General features: G+C 41.2%; 3 protein-coding genes across 3 annotated transcripts; 1 reads left to right on the top strand and 2 right to left on the bottom strand.

Moving 5' to 3' along the window:
• Window positions 1-1644: 1644 nt before the first annotated feature.
• On the bottom strand, window positions 1645-9286 carry cog7 (component of oligomeric golgi complex 7). Its single transcript, XM_080873477.1, has 17 exons — window positions 8772-9286; window positions 7072-7220; window positions 6733-6849; window positions 6216-6384; window positions 6021-6103; window positions 5801-5923; window positions 5505-5703; window positions 5287-5414; window positions 4260-4414; window positions 4004-4120; window positions 3815-3880; window positions 3515-3701; window positions 3268-3408; window positions 3035-3118; window positions 2826-2940; window positions 2554-2697; window positions 1645-2444 (listed from the first exon to the last, which is right to left on the bottom strand). The coding sequence occupies exons 1-17, from the start codon at window positions 8935-8937 to the stop codon at window positions 2278-2280; spliced, it is 2310 nt and encodes a 769-aa protein (XP_080729603.1). The 5' UTR covers window positions 8938-9286; the 3' UTR covers window positions 1645-2277.
• A 3930-nt stretch (window positions 9287-13216) lies between these two features.
• Window positions 13217-14177, top strand: LOC308390519 (myeloid-associated differentiation marker-like protein 2; the record flags this gene model as incomplete). Its single annotated transcript, XM_080872604.1, has 1 exon — window positions 13217-14177. One exon carries the CDS (start codon window positions 13217-13219, stop codon window positions 14108-14110), a length of 894 nt encoding a protein of 297 aa, XP_080728730.1. The 3' UTR covers window positions 14111-14177.
• A 794-nt stretch (window positions 14178-14971) lies between these two features.
• Window positions 14972-18690, bottom strand: LOC308390641 (putative protein MSS51 homolog, mitochondrial). The gene is made up of 6 exons (XM_080872848.1): window positions 18552-18690; window positions 17976-18125; window positions 17762-17886; window positions 16926-17489; window positions 16691-16784; window positions 14972-15544 (listed from the first exon to the last, which is right to left on the bottom strand). The coding sequence occupies exons 1-6, from the start codon at window positions 18566-18568 to the stop codon at window positions 15340-15342; spliced, it is 1155 nt and encodes a 384-aa protein (XP_080728974.1). The 5' UTR covers window positions 18569-18690; the 3' UTR covers window positions 14972-15339.
• Window positions 18691-19801: the final 1111 nt, after the last annotated feature.

Below are 19801 nucleotides of genomic sequence, written 5' to 3'. Positions count from 1 at the left end.
GGCAGGGCGGTAACGGCTGACGTCAGGGCCAAACACTGGTCCATGTTGGAGGAGAGCAGGTACAGCGGCATGTGATGATGCTCCGTGTCTGTTTGTGGACAGCGCGGACGCCGATCCCAACCAATCCGGTAACAGTGGTAATATATTACTCTTTCACATTATTTTACATTATTTGCAGCTGAGCTTATAGCTGGGGGGAAAGGACAACAAAGGAATTTTTGTTTTAAAAAACCCCATAAAATTTAATTAAAAAACAAACAAACAAATAAATTATGTAAAAATGTTGCCAGTTGCTATGGATTGTTCTACAGTGGCTACACAAAAGACACAACACAGTTATTTTCATTATCAGCTGATTTTTCCCGATAATGTAGGCTATTGCTGGGCCACTGGCATGTCGGGAAATCGTGGAAAAGTCAGATTAATTAGAATTTATTTTACTTATATGGGCCTAGCGACAGTTCAAGACAACAGTCGTTTCAAGGCAGTTGATGTTGTAAGGTAAAGGCCCCACAATATTCACAGCTACCCAACAATAACATGATCCCCTATGAGCAAGCATTTGGCAACAGTGGGGAGGAAAAACTTCTCTTTAACAGGAAGACATATTTGGGTGAACCAGGATCGAAGGATGTAGCCATCTGGCAGCTGGTTGGGCAGATGGCTGCACCAAAAGTAGAGCAATTCTCCCTAAAGACTCAGTCACACTAGACTACTAATACCTGTGGGGAGCTCCTTAAAGAAAAAAAAATGAGTGGATTTCATTTCCTCACATTTAGTGAATGACTGCAAGTAAGTGTGTGGGACCAACTGGTCACAGGACCACAATTATTTGTTATTGGTTGCCTCCCACCTGGATAGATGTGCAACTGCTTGCAATCCAAAGTGGACTGACTGCCATCAGTCTCAGACAGATTAGCAAGGGTTTGCAAATAACTGCCCTTTAATTTATAAACGCAGACAATTGCCAACAAACTGCAAACAACCTGAGTGAGTCTGTACTGATGAGTGCAACATGTCCCTGAGGTTTTCATTAAGGGACTCAGTTGGTTGTGTTCTTGTTATATTACCATATAAAAGCAAAGTTGAGACATTTGTGTTTCAAATTTAAGGTCCTGGGTGGACTCTGAATTTAAGTAGTTCATAGAGTTATCATTGCGTACCTCATTCACTCAAACTGATTCAGTTCCATCGCCATTTCGACTCACATAAGTTGCTTTGAAGATGGCAACTGACAGCATCTCAGATGCAAAAGCAACCAGGCCACAATTTCATATCACAGGGTCACTCTAATTTGGGTCTTGCCACAGTCTCCAACCACCATTTTTTTTAAATGTAACTGTAGCATGAGCCCAAAGCTGCACACTCCATCTCCTGCTGCGATAAGGGACAACTGCAAAACTGTCCGACCTGATTCGTCCACATTTTCAGTAGTTTAAATGTGTGAAAAGAGCTTTACAGCAAAGTCTTCTTTGCCTACTCGAGTCCCCTGACAATTAACCGTGACAGACAAGCCAATTTTCATGTCTTAAAGGTAGGAAGTGGAACATACAACGCAATACACAGTTTACCACTGAGGGATCCTCATTCAGCGCTTGATTCAGTCCACTGAATTAAAATAATACACATAGCCACACTACAGTGTTTACATCCATGTTTTATATACACGTTTCCACCATACTGCATGTAAAAATATTAACCATGTCACCAGTTCAGCCCACCCACAACCTCAACAGAGACAGATCACTTTCTCCCTTATTTTCAAAGTTAAATTACCAGAAATGAATAAAGTTTGTCACTATTATTACCTAAATATAATTTAATAATTACGATTTATTCATTAGCATGACAGACTTGTTTAAGTAGATTTAAATGCTCTGAAGCTGCCCCCGTCTTATAAATGCAGAAGTGAAAAATGACAAGTCAAGACACATTCCCCTTTTGGTTTCACTTGAAGGCGTCGTCACTGGTGAGACATCATCATTTCAAACTCACAAACATTAATCAGTTAAAAAAAAATGAAAATTAAAAAAAAAAAAAAAAAAAAAAAGGTCAGACCTGCCCTTATTTGAATCTCGTCCCATAAATGCCATATTTAGACACAAACGTCTTTAAATGCTGCAGCTGTCAGCGAGATTAGCCACTATGATATTTGGGGAACTGTAACATGTAAACCAGCTGATATTAACATCACATTCTTCTGTTTGTTTACAGCACAGGACGTCCCCAGGGCCGCCCTTGAAGCCATGCAACCTATCGAGTCCTTTTGCTTTTGTCTTAGTAGTCGATGCTCCGAAGTGCAGCGATAGTGGACGTCAGTCGTCGAGGCAACAGCTTGGCAGTCTGTCTGTAGTCTTGTGGTTTAGTCCTAAGTAGAGTTACGATATTTTGCAGGGTGCGAGACGGCTGCAGGCCCAGGGCGTCCATCACGTTACTCAGATAGTCTGTGGAGCACAAACACAAATGTTCAGATATAATTTCGGGCTATCGTGAATTTCAATTGATCCCCATGAGAAGGAGTACGTCATCTGTCCCGCATTTTAGCTACTGTACCGATATCCGTGGCCAGTTGTTTAGTGGAATGAGTGCTCAGCTGGGGGATCAGTAAAATGGCATCACAGTAGGTCTGCATGGTTGCCCGAGCAATGGAGCCCAACCAGTAGTCTGCTGTGTTGTCCAGCTCAGTAAGCTCATCACCTGAAACAGAAGGAGGTGGTCTTTGAGAAGGGCACCAGATTACAAGACATCTCCTCTTCAAATGAGTTGAGTTGTCACTCAAGTGTCTTTGACTTTAGGGAAAATTGAGGGGGATAATTTTCAGTAACCTTGCTCTGGAGGGAAAGGCAGCTTCCCAGCATGTAAGGCCATCTCTAAAGCCGGGTCCTCTTGTGTCACAAAAGGCTCCAAGTGGAGTGGGAGAGACATCAGGTACTGTCCTATCTATGTGGAGGGAAAAGTCATATGGTCTCTGTAAATATGTACAAATGCCACTGTATCCTGTTTATTTATATTTATCAAATGAAAGTTCACTAACATTAGTGATGTACTCTTGGGGTGACAGGCTGAAATTAGGCAGGTCCTCCGTGTAGCTCTCTCCAAGACCAGGTGATTCTTGACTCTTAAACACGAAGCACAAATCAAACAGATTAAACGGATACGGCACATCCACCACTCGAGTGCGCAAACTCAATCCAAAAGCTTTCAGCACACATTCACTCAAATCATCTTGATCCTTATTTGAAATTAAATAACGCAGAAACTTGACACCTCCATCTTGGAGACGAGGCAGAGCTGGTGCTTGATCTGCATGAAGACCGAGTCAAAGGCCAGCTGGTTGGCCTGTTGATTGAGTCTGGTCAGAGCTGTCCTAGGCTCTGCTAACAAGTTGGAGTTACCTGTGCCTTTCTCCTGCGAGGGACAAGCAGAAATAGGAGGAAGTGTCGGGTAAGAAGAACAGCTACAGAAGGACCCTGATAAACCAAGTGTAAGGGTTCAATACAGAAAACTGCCACACCTTTAACGAGTAAAGAAGTTCCATCAGATTGTTGTATTCAGCCACATTTCCCCTCTGAAGGTAGTTGTATTCTTGCCAAGGGTTTTTGGTGGCACTCTTCCTTTCTGTGGAAGTGGCCTCCTGGATGCCTGCCAGGCTGCGTGGGCTGTACGACTCTGACAAGTACTTACCTGCCGTGGCCAGGATCCTATGGGACAGATCGCAAAGTAGACATTTTCTTTAAAATTCCAGATCAGCTTCTTGACTGTGTGCTCACTGTCATTGGGTAAAAATATTCATTCAGTAAAAAGATTCACTCACTTGTTTGACAGCTGTTGTTCAAAGGCCCCACATTGTCTAAGCAACTCTCCACATGTGGAAATGATCCTGCAAACAACAATATTGTTTTTTAAAGCAAGAAGACAGCTTTTTTCATGCAATTATTTTCAATCCATGTGAATTATAACAAAAGGGTTTGTTGTTTTTTTTGTTTTTTAAAAAGGTAATAACCTGACTGAGTTCTGGAAAGCCGTCCAGTCCTCCTGGAAAACCGATGAACTTGGTGTGTCCTCAAGCTTACACTTCTTCCTGATCGACTGGAGTGTTGTGGAAAAGTCTGACACATACCTAGAATCAGCACCACGTCAAAGCTGGTGAATCATCTACAGTAATGCTAAAATCAGACAAACTATATCTAGAGATAAAACATATCTGTAGCAATCCATGCAGTATGTGGCGTATGTGAGTGTGAGTAGAGGCTCTTTACTTGGTGAAGAGGGCTTTGAGAGCTTTGAGGAGGCCACACACTGCAAGTCCATCAGTCAGTCTGACACAGCGGTCCACAGCAGCACCAGCCAGGCCAAACAACTTGCCTACCGAGTGGCTCAACTCTTCTACGCAATCAATTACCTCCCCGTGTTCCTGTAGTGGAATGTGCAAAACAGGACAAAATGGACTATATTAGTGTCACTGCTACATACAAACACATTTTTAGCTTATGAATCTCAGCAACTTAACCCTGTAATGGCGAGTTTTTTTAGATTTCTACATCATCAGTGTGATCTATGTTTTCCTTAAAAGCCTGAATAAATTGCACAAAAATGCCAGATGTAGCAAAATTATGCAAATTAAAAGCCAGATATGCAAATTGATATTTAATTAATTTTGTCATTTGTGAGATGATTTAATAAACACTCCAGTGATGGCGGTGTTTAGTGCCTTGTTTCCTTCAAAACTTTGTGTCGTTTTGCTGCAAATAATAAGTCCTCAAAATAATTGTGCTGGAGGAGTTCTGCAGCTATTCCTCACTTTTTCCCTTTTTGCTGTTTTTCTAACCTCGTTCAGTTTTACATGATGCACTTCTCCTGTAATCCTCATCCCATGGAGTTTAGGAACAGTCATGACTTTCATTCATCTGTAAACAGTTTTTGGGTGGATTCTTTTTAAACATCCATTTAGCTTCTGACTTCATGCATCTATTCTAAGGAGAAGTGAAACTTGTTTTCACAGACGATAGGTCCTACCAGTCTTTCTAGGCAACAGCAGACTTTATCAGCAAGTAAACTTTGTTTGAGGGGCACAACAACACTTCAAATCTCTCAGTAACTGGAACACCTGACTGACAACTTGACAAGTTGTTAGCAAACAGGTTCACAACTCTTTCTGTTGTTAGTTCAGTTATAATTAGTTAGTTAGTTCAGTGTATAATTATGATTTGGATAAAGATCAGACTACAAGTAATTACTGCAAAAATTCTGGTTATTTCCATGGTTGAGTTTCTGGTGTGCTCTAACCAAAGGCACGGCGCTGATCTGGATGAGAAGGTGAGCTTCCTCCAGATCTCCATAATGTAGCTGATAAGATTTATAGGGATCATACAGCGCACAGACCAGCTCACTCAGCTTCAAGAGGTTATGTTCACCTGCAGCAGAAATAAGACCAAACATGAAGAGAACACTTTATGTTGTCATCTTCCATGAGCAGTATTTACACATATGGTTCAGGTGCATACCCAGGTGTGGCAGCATGGCTGCTTCAAGGTTGTGTCCAAAGGTGGACGTGGTGTGATGGAGCTCCAGCAGAGTCCCCAGACGCTCCTCTTGGGCTGCCCGCTCCATGGCCGTGCTCAAGCACACAGGTATGGATGGCACCATGGCCCCCAGAGACTGTATCAACAACACTGTCACCACTTCATAAGGCTTCTTGAACACCTGTGTGAATCCAAGATAAAAAAAAAAATTAGCACTACAGAGTGTTAGCAAAGTAAAACCCATCAGGTGTCGATCTTGGTACTGCAGTCCATCTCACCTGGCTGCTCCACTGTATTTGGCCGTGCCAAGTGGAGAGCAAGGTGTCGTAGAATTCAGACAGCTGCTGATTCAGATTGAGCTCGCTCTGGGAGAGATCCTGCCATATACTCAGCAACTGGCCCTGAGAACAGCAAAACAGACAGTCATGCACAGAAGCAAATATATCAGAATATGCCTTTGCAGAGATTTATAGGTCACAGAGATGCAGTGGTGCCTACCTTGTGACACTTGTAGTAGTACGCAAGAAGCTGCGGCATTCTGTCGATCTCTGTGAAGACTTTAACAAACAGCTTGGCTTGGTCTGCAGAGAGGCAAAAGCATGTGATGTTTGTACAGTGTAAGCAAACTACAGCAAACCAAAACAGTAAGCACTGAATAAATTCAAGAAACAACACTTTCTCTGGGGTTCTTACCTACAGACATGGAATTAAACGTTGCTACTATCTGTGGGCTGGCCATGGCCTCCAGTCTGTTTTTCAAAGCCTCCAGGTGAACACACTTATCAGAGTAGTCTGGTGTGTCCACTAGCATGGCCAGACTGTTCTGCATGCTGGTTAGCTTAGAAGAAATTACTTTAAAGTCCTGAAAAAAGGAAAATATGATTACTATCGTTACCGTCAACATCTGCACAATATCGTAATATTATATAATTAGCTTTCAAAGGATAAAAAGCTAATTACAATAGCACTGTAATTACACATTACTCATCCAGTGCCTTGGAAGAGGTTTGACTCTACAGTGGATCAGTTTACAGGATGTGTTGAGTACACTCAGAAAGTTAGATTAAATAACAAGATTAAAGTGCTCCAATATTCTGATCTCTAACACGCATATGAGCCAGTGTGAGTCACATCAGTTCATAATTGGTAAGCAGCAAGGCAGGCAGAAACAAACCAAGAAAAGCTCTGCGGCAGAGTCTTTCTTTCATACCTGTGTTTTGAAGGTCTCCTCAATGTCTGCACTCAGTGTGCTCCATTTGTCTGCTTCCTGCAACGCTTCAGCTGCCAGCTGCATTCGACTCTTCACCTGATCTATCTCCACCAGGACCTGGTTGAAAATATGCATGAAACATACAGTTCAAGCCTCAGAAGTATGGAGTACTCTGCACATTTGAGTCCAGTGCTAGACTTTCACTATTATAATGCTTACTATTAAGCAAATTATTTCAAAAACACAATATACAAAGTATGTATACATGTTCTCCTAATGCACTAGATCACATTTAAATCCTGAATACACTTCAAGTAAGTATTGGAACTGTGCACACACCTGCATGGACTGCACTGTCTCCTGCTCAAATTTCTTGATGTCCTCTTTAACCATGACCATTTGCTCCTTTAGAAAAGAGGCCTCCTGTTTCAAAGCCTCCACATCTCTCAGCACTCGGGGCATATTTTGAAGGGCTTGGTTACTGCTCTCTACACAACAAATGAAAACACAACTCTAACTTTTTAACATGTCATAGTTAAATTCAACACAATTTTATCCATGCAGTACTGGTACACAGTATAAATACAAATGCCATGGCGCTTGATATCGTAATGTAGAAACCCACCAACTCTGTAAACTCAGTAAACTGTAAACTTCCCTTTCTGTTAGTGAAAAGAAGTTTTACATATTTAGCTGAGATGTCATGGAAAAGGGAATCCAATTTCAACAGTATTTGTTAGTTTTTCCTACATGATAAAGAAAAGCTTCTGTAGGAAGTGTAAGAAAGGTGTCAACAACTGAAAAGACATTTTTAATCTCAAGAGTTTATTTCTTTCCTGATTAAATAAAAGTTAACAATAACAACAATAACAATAATAATAATTAGGGCTTAAACAGACCTCATCATACTAAATCATACTTTTTATTAATCTCTGGCTCTCTTCCACAGCACGTCTTTTATCATGGCTTCCTTCTTTCAACCGGTCACAGCACATTGCCGTCCCTCCCTGAGGTGGAGGTTTCTGCTGGAGGTTTCTTCCTGTTTAAAGGGAGTTTTTCCTTCGCACTGTTGCCAATGTGCTTGCTCATTGGGGGTCATATGGTTGTTAGGTTTTTCTCTGTATGTATTATTGTAAGATCTACCTTACAATATAAAGTGCCTTGAGGCGATGGTTGTTGTGATTTGGAGCTAAAACTGAATTGAAGAACTAAAGGTAAAAGAAAACCAGAAAATGTTCTGGTAGTTTATTGGCCAGACTGACCTGTAATTTTACAACAGAAGGTTTCTGGTAATTAACAGAAAGTTCTATAGTCAATAGTGAAAACAAATTAAATTTTTATGTCATTTAACTGTTTGTTTATCACTTTCGTATATTATTCATGACAAACAGATCTTTATAAGCAAGAAAAAATGTAATAAATTACACAAGTACAAATTTTAAGCCAGCTCTGACACCTCTGATCTAGATACACAAACTCTTAAACTGATGTATGAATAGAACATAAATCTTCTCAAAGACAATTTCTCATTACGTGTTGTGTTCACGTCTAACAAGTCATTTTCTCATGGGTGTTTGTCCAGGTAGAGATCTGGTGAATGTAAAGGCCACAGTAGATGATTCGTATAATTTTCCTACACCTAAAGCCATTCAGTGCTCACTAATGACCTGCTGATGGGGACACCATGACTCTTTCTGTAAAGTTTTCCTTTAATTTGTCATCAGAAGATTTCATACAGCATGCAATTTCCAAATGCACAAACCATAGTCCTTAATGACAACAAAGACACATGGTCACGTGGTTATGGTCCTTTTTAGAGGATTGTGGGGCAGCTGAATTGTATTGGTTCTACAGAAGTATTTATAAAACTGACTTTGCCGTTTATATTAATGCAATAAATGCAGCAGAAATGTTCTTGTAGCATACTGCATTAACTGTAAATGGGACGTAGTTTACTAAGTTAACAGTGTAGGCCATAAAGGCAAATTACAATGGTGAGGACATCACTAAAGACGCACTGGCCAATGCAAACTACTGACCCTCGATAGCATTGTTGACTTCCTGGATGAAGACCTGCAGCTTCATGACCAGTGTAGCAGCGTGTGCGTCTGCCTTCCCCGGCGCGTCCTTCTGCACCACCTTGAAGGCACCATTCACCCAGTCCTTCACGTCGAAATCATCGTCCAGGAATTTAGAGAAATCCATCTCGCTGCTTCGTTCGGCCAAACTCTTCCGCTGCAGTCTCTGTCATCGACCCATTTCTATCGTTACGCTAGCTAATTTTTCCCCAGCACCGGCTTCGACACGAATATAAAATAAACAGCCCACGAAAATGAAATTATCATGACAACTAAATAGAGTTCCAACAATGCGACGGCCTCCTCCAGAGTTATTTTCAAAGGTTTACGGCTTTAAAAGACTACAGGGAGCACATATTTCTAACTAGTACTGACTGCAGTGGTAATGCTGACAACAACTTCCTGTAGCGCTTTCTATTTACCTTCCCCCTAAAAACAAATGCTAAAAAAACGGGCCGGCTGCCCAATAAAAATCCCATCAACAGACTGAGGAATGTGCGTTCTTTGTAAACAAAGTGTAAATATCTGTTTGTTTTTTAAGAAGCATGATATCTTGAGGGCAGTTCATAAAACAGTAGCACATAAAGCGGCGAAGAGGGGTCACATTAAATTGGTCCGTACAGAAACATTGATAAAGGAACCGTAAATGGTATTTCTTGGAAAGTGGACAACCCCAGGTTAAAAAATTCTACCAATCAAAGTCAAAATTAAAGTTAAAAACATTACATCCGAACATATTTTATTATTTTTTGTCATAGCCAATACACTTAACTAGGGTGACCAACCGTCCTCTTTTCCCCGGACATGGGGGAAAGCCATTCGTACTTTGTATAGACATATAGTCTCTGGGCTGCGTGGCTGTGACTCTGTACACTGGTTATTTGCTGTACCCTGGATACAGTGAATATGCCATGCTACGATACATAACGGAGACCCAAGGACAACTCCTGGGGAAAATGTTAAGGGCAAAAGACTGCCACGTTTTTCTGCAGAGAGTTAAATTCCTACATCTACCACTGGAAACTCAAGACAACTGAACAATATTTTCAGGAGTTTGAGATTCAGTTTGTTAAAAAAAGAGGTATAAAGTTACATTCTCTGGATGGCCTCTTACATATCCACCTCATCGAGGATCAGGATTATGCACATACAACTGCAAAAAGGTGTGATATCCTGATGTTTGTTGAAATGGTAAAGCACTTGCTTCACCTCGATCCAAAAAAACGAATGACACCTGATCAGGTGCTGGACTATGCGTTTACAAAAGTGTGCCCTGCTTGCACCAGTGTAGCTCCTATGTTGAGTCCTGTTATGAACACATAAACTACTTAAGGACAAAGAAGAACGAGGCGTCAGATAGCAGGACAGAGTCTCCACACCAGCCCACCTCTGACACCAGACAACCTGCCCAAAGGAACTTCCCTCCCTCTGCAGCGGAGAGAAAAACACTAGTGAGCCCCCGCAGCCAAAACGGTTTTCTCCCTTCAACTCAGAGGAACAGCCCCAATCTCATCAGGCCCAGTCAGAGTAAAAATGCTGAGACAATTCCAATGAAAGCACTGTGTAAAAAAAAGCATCTGGAAGTAGATAAAAAGGATATGAGTGATGCAGAGCTTAAAAGAAAAAAGACTGATTGGAAAGATGTGCACAGAAAAACACTGTACCAACATGAAAGGTCAGATCATGACCAAAAGAAAAACCACTGTTCTAGGGGTCCATCCTGCTCAACCAGTGGCTACAGGACACAGAATTCCATCTCGCCAAGTAAGAGGAAGCCAGATGAAAACATCTTTGAGACGTCAAATAAGAGGGCCAGAACCAACTGCGAAAACAGCAAGAGCCACACCTTTAATGACAGTTGGGATGAGGACCACCGCTGCAGAGAAGCAAAAGGAAGCAGAGTAACAGGTGGAGAATAGGCAAAGGAGGGGTAAGTGGTCCGGGTGGCGTGGTACTGACAGAGATGATCCGATGAGTAGTTCTTCTAATAACTATGACGGCTAGCACTAACTGCGGTTAGCTGAAGACTTGGCGAAGAGTGATGGTAAGTGCTGGTATTAAATACCGGCAGCTCTATTGCCGGCAGGCGTGGAAACACACATGAATGCAGTGACTCAGCTTAGGGGTGGAAACGGCGACTCTGTGGAAAAACCCGGCACTCACCCAGACCATGACAATCAGTATGTAGTGTCACTAACACTGTGGGCCTCTATAGGGTTCTCTGGTCCCTTCCTCAATCTTGTCCTTCAGTGCTGCAACCACTGCATGTCATTAACGTTCTTCTCGTTCCAGGAGATTTTCCCCTTCTCTATACTCTCCTGGGAACATTAATCCATCAGTGTCAGATGAACTGTTCAAACTGTACTTCAGCTGCCCTAAACTCTTCACTCTTAACCTTACCTTGTTAACAGGAAACAGAGGAGTTAGAGGATTAGACGGGTGAGATGAAAGCAGATCCTGAGAAGTGATGAACAAGGCTGCACGCGAGCACATAGATATGATAGGCGGTAAATTAGGCAGAAGGTATGGACCCAAACTTAGTGCTGACATATGTTCATAACACTGGAATAAGGATCAGTAATTACAGGATTGCACGGACAATTTTTATGGATGAACTGCACGGGGATCTGTATGAAGTCTACATGAAGTCATAATCTGAGCATTATTATTAGTAGTAGTAGTAGCATTGTTATCTTCATCATCATCATTATTATTATTATTATTTTGAGTTTCTTTGGATATGAAACCAACAAAATAACATTGTGACTCCTACTATAAACTGTCAAATAGAAATGTGGCATATGCTTTAATTGTGGGTAAAAAGCTTTTCTTACCCACATGTTTGAAGAATTTCAAACATATTTAACCTGGACCATAAACAAGACTTTTTCCTAATCTGTTCCGGGGTCTGGAATCTCTGATTTGCCATGCTTTCATCTTGACCAGGAGGTGGGCCAAGAGTTATGTTCACTTAAGTCCAGGACATGTGGAGAAGTAACACAATTGTCTAGAAAAGGAGACAGTGAGACACAATCACTAGCAAAAACAAAAGGTTTTGATTAATGATTAATCTTAAAATATGTGCCAGGCTGCTACTACTAACTAACACAAGAACAAACAGCAGAGGCTGGTCAACAAATCAATTCACAGATTATTCTCAGAGAAAGCCTAAGTGGTCACAAACACACAGATCACATGAAGCAAAGTCAAAAGGCACTTTGGCACTGGCAGTGTCTTCTGCATCAATTTGAGCTCCTCAGATTACATTGCCTCCACAGGAAAAAGTGTGGTTTCTAAGACAGGGCAGAGAGAGCACTAAACTAAACTAAACTAAACTAAACTAAACTAAACTAAGGTGACCAACCGTCCTCTTTTCCCCGGACATGTACACTTTTCACGTTCCGTCAGGGATGTCCGGGGGGATTTTCGAGATTGATGAAAATGGTTTTTCTATAGGCCTACAGAGGATCCATATGTGCGACGTCATCCCAGAACTGCTGCTTTGTGAGTGGTTGTTCAGCCTCACAGACGTGACAGAGCACGCCTGATGATGTTTAAAAGATGCGAAAGCGCAAATGCAGCTTTTCAGACGAACTGCAAAAGAAATTTCCCTCATACCGTCCCGGTACTGGTCATTTTTCTTATACAGATGAGGCCTTACTTCTGTACCATTATTTAATTCCAGAGGTTTTTCAGTTATCTTTTTGCACTTGTTGTCTTGTAAACCCTATATGACATTTTTTATTTCACCATTCATTAACCACATAGAAAAGGCATCGTTTGAGTATATTAAAATTTTCTTTAAGCAAACAGCATTATTAACGTTCTTCATGACTGGGCCAAATGTCCTCTTTTTTGGAAATCAAAATAGTCCCCCTGCACTTAACAGTGTTTCGAGGGAATGACACTCAGTGGCTTTCACAGATCTGCATTTAACTATATGTGTTAGAATTCAAAAATAATCTTTTCATCAGAGATAGCTGACAGAAGTTCCTGAGTGGGCATGTGCATCTTGTGCATCTTCTGCTGGCCTTTTATTTTATGATGTTACACTGGGTCTTTTTGAATAATTCTGGTTAAAAAAGAACCAGAATATATTGAAAGAGTTACACTAATGATTCCAAAACAAACGGCGTTCTCTGGGAAACCATGGTTTTACACACTGTTGACATTCTGTAACTTTTCATATCCTTTCCATATGCTGTGACAGACATTTATCACTACACTGAGATCAGTCCCAGAAAGTTATGCAAAATGAAAGGCAATAAAAGATTGCATGGAAAACAGGGCTGTGAAGGAACGGAAAGCATAGATCAAACATACCTCAGTGGGTGCTTAGAGCAACCTGGGAGCTCATACATAGGTTACGCAGCTATTTTAACAGTTGTTCGGTTCAGTTTAAAGAGATGGGAATACTTGATGATATTAAGAACACAGTGTCGCAGGCTGTGTTCACTCCTTCCACTCTGATGTCCGGGCGAGGAGGGCTGCACATGGCTCAGATATTACTGTGTCTGGTTACATTTGTCATAAGTGCCTTCAGAGGAGGGAGCAGCCATACCTACTGGAACTACGCCATGTTTGCCTGGTCTTTCTGTCCCATCATGACCCTCATCATCACCATCATTGAGATGTTCATGCTTGACCCACTGCTCAAACTTTGCCTGGACTGGAGAGATTTCACCACAGGGATGGCCATGTCCTCCGCGCTTATGACTGTCAGCGTTGCTATTTTCTATGCCAATTTCTACATCTGCCGGACATGCCTGCACGGGTGGATTGTGAGCATATTTGCTTTCTTGTCCGGCATCGTCTACATACTCGAAGTGGTGAAGGACAAGATCTTCGATAAGAGTACGGGGAGCTACCTGTCCGCCCTACCTGGATTCATGAAAGTTATGGAGGCTTTCGTGAGCTGCATGATTTTTGTGTCCCTGACCGGTTACAGAGACTCCTTCCCTCTGATCTTGTGTGTTATAGCATACGCCATTCCATTTCCCATTATCCCTATAATCATTGCCACCAACATCCTCAAGAAACTCAAGAATTGCTTGCCTTTTAATCTGGACAGGTTTGTCTTTATATTCCTGGTCATCTCCGTTGTGCTCTATGTATTTACTGCTATCATGTGGCCCATTTTTATGTTCAGACACAACCCTCGCCCCAGTGACTGTCCACCCAGCTATTGCATATGGGCCATTCAGTTCATGGTTGCCTTTTTCACCTATGTCAACCTCATTCTATTCGTACTGGACCTCATTTTCACTCTGCTTGGTATCTGTGGCTTTAAACGCCCATAAACTGGTGCCTTTCTTTGTCAATCAAAATTCTTTTAAGTTGTACTTCAGGTTAACAAACACCAAAAAAAAAAGGGTTAAAATCTCATTTTTGAGTTTCTATAATGCTTTCTGAAACTGGTATATTGAGGTCCATGTAAATAGACTAAAGCATATGGCTATAACACACTTGTGTTTAATCTGCATCAGCACTTCAGGATATCATTGTTGGGTAGCTTGACAGATAGCTCTACAATACCATGAATGTGGATTATAATTTCTGTTTTTATAGTTTCTGTATTTTTACCATTATAAAATTGAGTATTTGAATATTGCTTTGTTATGTTTTGTCAAACTGAAATGCACAATGAGTATTTGAAGTGAGGCATGAGTCAGTTTCATGTGTCCTCCCTCTGCCTCACTGTCTGATTGTAAGTTTTATCTCCCCCACAATAACATTTGTGTTATCTCACAGCTCCTTACTACCACGCTCTTATTAACAGAATACTTTTACAGCAGTCCTTGTCATTTTCCACCTGCAGCTACTTATGTTGAAATCCACTTATCTGATTCAATATTATATAGTATTCATAATCACGACAAGCTCTGACCTGCTATTTATCATATATTCCTGACTGTGCGCACTATTGTGATCATTCCTGGTTGGTGACAATCACCTATTTAAAATCTTTGTACGTATGAATACAGTTTAGGGGGGTTTATGCTTCGTTCTTGCTACAAATGTGCTGCACGTTTCATTTCCTCTGCCTAGAGAAAACTGATTGAGTGATTTTTGTTTTAAGATGTTGCAAAAATAATAAATTTAGTGCCTGAAAAACTTTTGACATATTGTCCTTTTTAATTAAAAAGCACAAGGTGACAATGTTAATGAAAAGTTACTTTTATCACATCATGGTTATTGTAACAGCAGATGAAAAAAGAGGCCATAACCAAAAGATTAAAACCACAGAAGAAAGCAAACTATTACTATAACATTGTACCCTCTACACACAATAATAGGCAGTATAGTCAAATGTCATCACCGTGGCTGCTGAATGCCATCAAACTGGGATAGTGAGAATGCAAATGCAGCAGGGACATTGCATAGTAAGTAGCCATCAGGCAGAACCTATTCAGCAAATGTACACATTAAGTAGTATTTTTTTTAAACTACTTTAAGAAAATAGTTAAAGTTCACATAAAAACAGAACTTTATAGTCCCAAAGCTGGAAGAGTCAGCACGCTGCTGTTATTCAGGCGTCCTCTGGTTCTTCAAACTCCACAGTCTCCAGCAGACCCTGAAAACAGAAGTAGTGGGAGTTGCAGTAGACCGGAGGTTTGTGGGCACATGAATCCACAACTTCTGGCTTTAGTGATGCAAAAGGGTTGGCTCCACTTCCTTTCATGTCCATTTCCAGCTCCAGCAGAATTTGCAAAGAGTAGGTCATCTCTGTCTCACTGCAGACGGAGAACAAGCAGACATGATCAGCAGACATTACACGCAGCAAAGCATGGCAAATGGGCACATTAGCTCTCAGTGATAAAAGAGCAGAAGCAGCAGAAAGTTTAGGCTCGGCAGACTGCTGTGCACTTGTAAGATATAATGTATAATACAATAATGAAACTGACAAGCATGTCACCTGATTAGAATGTAAAACTGACTGTTACAGTATAGCTTATTAAACTGAAGATCCCACATGACGCCACTTAACGCAGGATCTTCTCATTTCCCCAGAATTAGTTGCTCAGGTTCTTACTTAAAACCCCTCACAGATCTCTTATTTATTCTGCCACGCCTGTGTAGCTGAGGTATTCTCACTGTCTGGCTGTATCAGCATCAGCGCTTGTAAATGCAAATGACCCGGTGCTCCTCACAGGCCGCGTGGGCTGTGCCTTTCCAGTGATGGACAAAGCACTCTTTTTTCCCCCCCATTGTCCCATATTATCAGCATCAGTGCGTTAAAGATCTGTTGGAATGAGTAGTTCTCCAAAGCTGCAGGTGCATATTCCCACTCACTGAGGTTATACAAGGCCAAGATTCCTCATTGGCTGAAAAAGCTGCTCCTTAATTCTTGATAATCCAAATACTGAAGATGTATTCTGGATTTAATTCTGAAGATGTAATGTTTGGCATTAGTCTTGAACTTGCTGGGTTTTACTGCAGCAGTTTCAGCTGCTGACTGTGATGGTGAGTAATCTTATCCCTAAATACACGCCGCTAGGAATATTCTTACTCCCATTAAACAAATTAGGATTGTTATCCAACACACTGTAGCTTTAAGTAGCATTAGCATGCCATAACAATACTATCAAAAGTCCTCGTCATGTAGAACAGCCAAGGTTTTCTTAGTTAATGTTGTACTATATTTGATTATTATTGATGAACTAACATGTAAACAGAACATTAATGTAGTAGTTGAGAGAAGCTGAGCTCATTTTAACTATTCTAGACAGCAGTAACTTCATATCTGAAGTAAAATAATGCGGTGTGGATCGCAATGTTTCCCTTTAGCAATAAAATATCATAAAACAGAAATGTAACCAAAAAAAGTTAAAGAACCTGAAAACTAAATATAAATGTAATAAGGTCAAAATGTCACTCACGTGAGAGCAGTGAAGAGAGAAGGAATTTCATAATCTCTGAGAAGCAGGAGAGTTGGAAGCCAACCCTCGTCCAGACCTTGGCTGGCATCAAATCCTTAATAAAAATAAATAAATACATTTAAAATAGGAAGGAAAGAAAACCAAATAATGAATAAGATCTCTTAACTTTTTATTGCTCAGTAAGAAACAGACACACTATTATGTGTTTATATAAGGGAGAAAAAAAATTTCTCACCAGGATGAAATCCAACCACCAAATCTGGCTTGGCTGCCTCCTCTTTCTCCACCAGCTCCTCCCAGAACTGATGGTAGAGGCCCTTGTAGGCGCTGATGTAGACTCTCTGTTTGGGTCCAAAAGCTCTGAGGGGAGGCCTCACAATGGGGCCGTCCACCACCTCAGGCCCCACCATGACTATTTCGATCCCCTGGTGTCCGGGGAACATGTTGTTCAGCTCATCGTAGTCGGTCAGTCTGGCTGACAGAGTCTCAGTGTGGCCTGCTCCCACCAGGTGAATGGTGAGAGGTTTGGATAAAGGGTTTAGACCAAACAGCCTCATCCCCCAGGCTATTGTCAGAGGCCTGGAGAAGAACTCGCTGCAAACCCTCCACAGCGACTGCTTCAGATCGTCATCATCTGGCCGAGGCCGACCAGCGTTGGACCACAAGTCGTTCATGTTTTTTCCATTTAAAATGGGATCGAGGCGTGCTGTGAGATCTCCCTGCATGGAGAGCCAGTCATCGAAACCTTTTACCTCGGACTGGGATTTGGACCATTTTTCTGTAGGAAACGGGAGGTCTCCTGAAGACAAATAAAACTGGCAGTTTGAGCAAGGTTAAAACGGTTTGTTAGTTTTTTGTTTTAAATTCACATTATTACTTTAGCATAATATTGTAAAATAAAAAATATCATAGCAGTTTACACATTCACACAAAACCCTCAGTTTCCCTCTGGGGTTGGGTCAGACACGGCATGTAGTCGAAGAAAATCTGCTAAATCAGACATTTGAAGCAACCCACTATGTCGGATACTTTATTCCATTTTTGGAATAATTGGAAGAATCTGCAATTTACCTTTAAACACAAGCCACTCCACAACTCTGTCGATGGCAGCCAGTCGCAGCTGTGAGCAGGACTTCTTGTGCTTGGGCCAGTCTTCCTTCTGACACTCTTTACAGCAGTAGTAAGCATTCAGACACCTGGAGAGGAAGAAAAGATCTGGTCTGTACTGGCAGTACAAACTCACTGGATAAAATCTGAATACGCTGCTTTTTTACTCTCTCTTTACCTGGAGCAACGCTTTAGCTTCTGTGGGTTGGAAAGTTCATTCGGTCGCTTTTCACAATAAGCACAGATTTTGAAAGATTCCTCCATCTTCTCAAACATCTCTTTTTGGGACCGGAAAGTCATGCTTTTACCCTTGGTCTGCTGAACAGCCCTGGAAAGGAAGATTCAAATTCTTAAAGATCAATGGGATACAGCTGATCAGAGCCTGAAGATGACAAACATCATGCCATGTGTTCATCATACTCTTATATTCATGCTGTAACCTTCAGTTCTTTTCTCAGTGGTGGGTGGGAAGAGTGTTTTTTGCTTTAAGCTTCATGTTTACAACTTGGAACAAGTGGAAAAACCATATACTGTATATAAGGTATGTTTTATACACAGTGAACCCATAAAGAAAGTCTTGAAACAGGCTTCCACTACCTCACTGTTTCAAGACTGAAAATGGCAATTCAAACTTCACGCTGTCGGTGAAGGCCCCGCTCCTCCCGCATGTGCTTTCACTCATCGGCCACTTTCACAGTGCTCTGTGAAAATAAATGTACATTTAATAAAACTGGACTCCACACATTCCACTTACCTCTCGGTTTCCGTCATCTCGAACCGAGCAAATGAGTGTGACACAGACGCTTTTCAGCTGCTTCCTCTGCTGCTGCTCCTCTGCTTTTATGATACGTGAGCGGTCTGTTGGGGGGCTGCAGTGCCAGATATAGCACCTGTGCTCTGCCTTCTAGAAACGTCTGACAACTCCAGACCATTCCTGACTTCACAAGAGCCAGACTCACATGAGGAGGTAAAATGCATGAATGAATGAGTAGATGTACGAGTAGGTTTTATGACGTAACAACCCCCTAAAAATTTAATTTATCATTGCATTTATGGTGTTACGGTTGTTTATTTATCGATTGCAATAATTTGTGGGTTTGATATATTTTCACCCCAAATTACTTTATTATTATTTTTATAACTGATTTATTGCCCATGGTTTCAATAGTAAACCTGGCCCAGAGTATGTACTTCTGGTATTTACACATAGCCTAATAGAAGATTTTTGCCTAAACCTGAATACATTTTTCCCCTGAAAATGAAATGATATAAAGAGAATAAAGCCAATCAGGCAGAAAGCTATAAAGAAACACTGTTTCCACTAGTCCAAAACATGCCTTGGGCCTCTTAATGACTTGTTTTCCTATAGCTTTGTGTTACAACTTCTATCCACTAGAGGTCAGTGTCGCCCCACCAGGCCTGCTCTCTAGAAACGGCGTCAAATAGATTTATTTGTATCCATCAGTGAAAGCAACATTTTGACCCAAAAAAAAGGGCGATTCTAAATTAATAAAGACTTTTATCATTTAGATTTTATGCTTGAATTGTTTCTAATGTATGTTCACAAGTCACTTTGTTAGGTACACCTGCGATCGACTTTAATTCTTCATTCCGGAGTCAACAAGGTAGATTTTGGTCCATATTAACATAGTAACAGATCCGTTGCTGCAGATTTGATGGTTTCACATCCATGATGAGAATCTCCTATACATCCACATCCTGACAGTTCTCGACTGGATTGCGAGCTGGTGGCTGTGGAGGCCATTTGAATAAAGAGAACTAATTGTCATGTTCAAGAAACCGGTTTCAGATGTTTTGAGTTTTGTTATCGTGCTGGAAGCAATCATTAGAAGATGAGTACACTGTGGTCATAAAGAAGTGGACACGGTCAGTAGTAATTGCTCAGGTAGGCTGCGGCATTTGAGACTCATCTGACCAGGAAATGCTTTTGCAATCATCTGTTGTCTAATTTCAGTGAGCGTGTGTGAAGTGTAGTCTCAGTTT

This window comes from Rhamphochromis sp. 'chilingali' (assembly GCF_963969265.1).
Source record: "Rhamphochromis sp. 'chilingali' genome assembly, chromosome: 22".
NCBI classification, from domain to species: domain Eukaryota; kingdom Metazoa; phylum Chordata; class Actinopteri; order Cichliformes; family Cichlidae; genus Rhamphochromis; species Rhamphochromis sp. 'chilingali'.
Note: the sequence above shows the minus strand (reverse complement) of the source record. Positions and strands in the feature narration are given on the sequence as shown.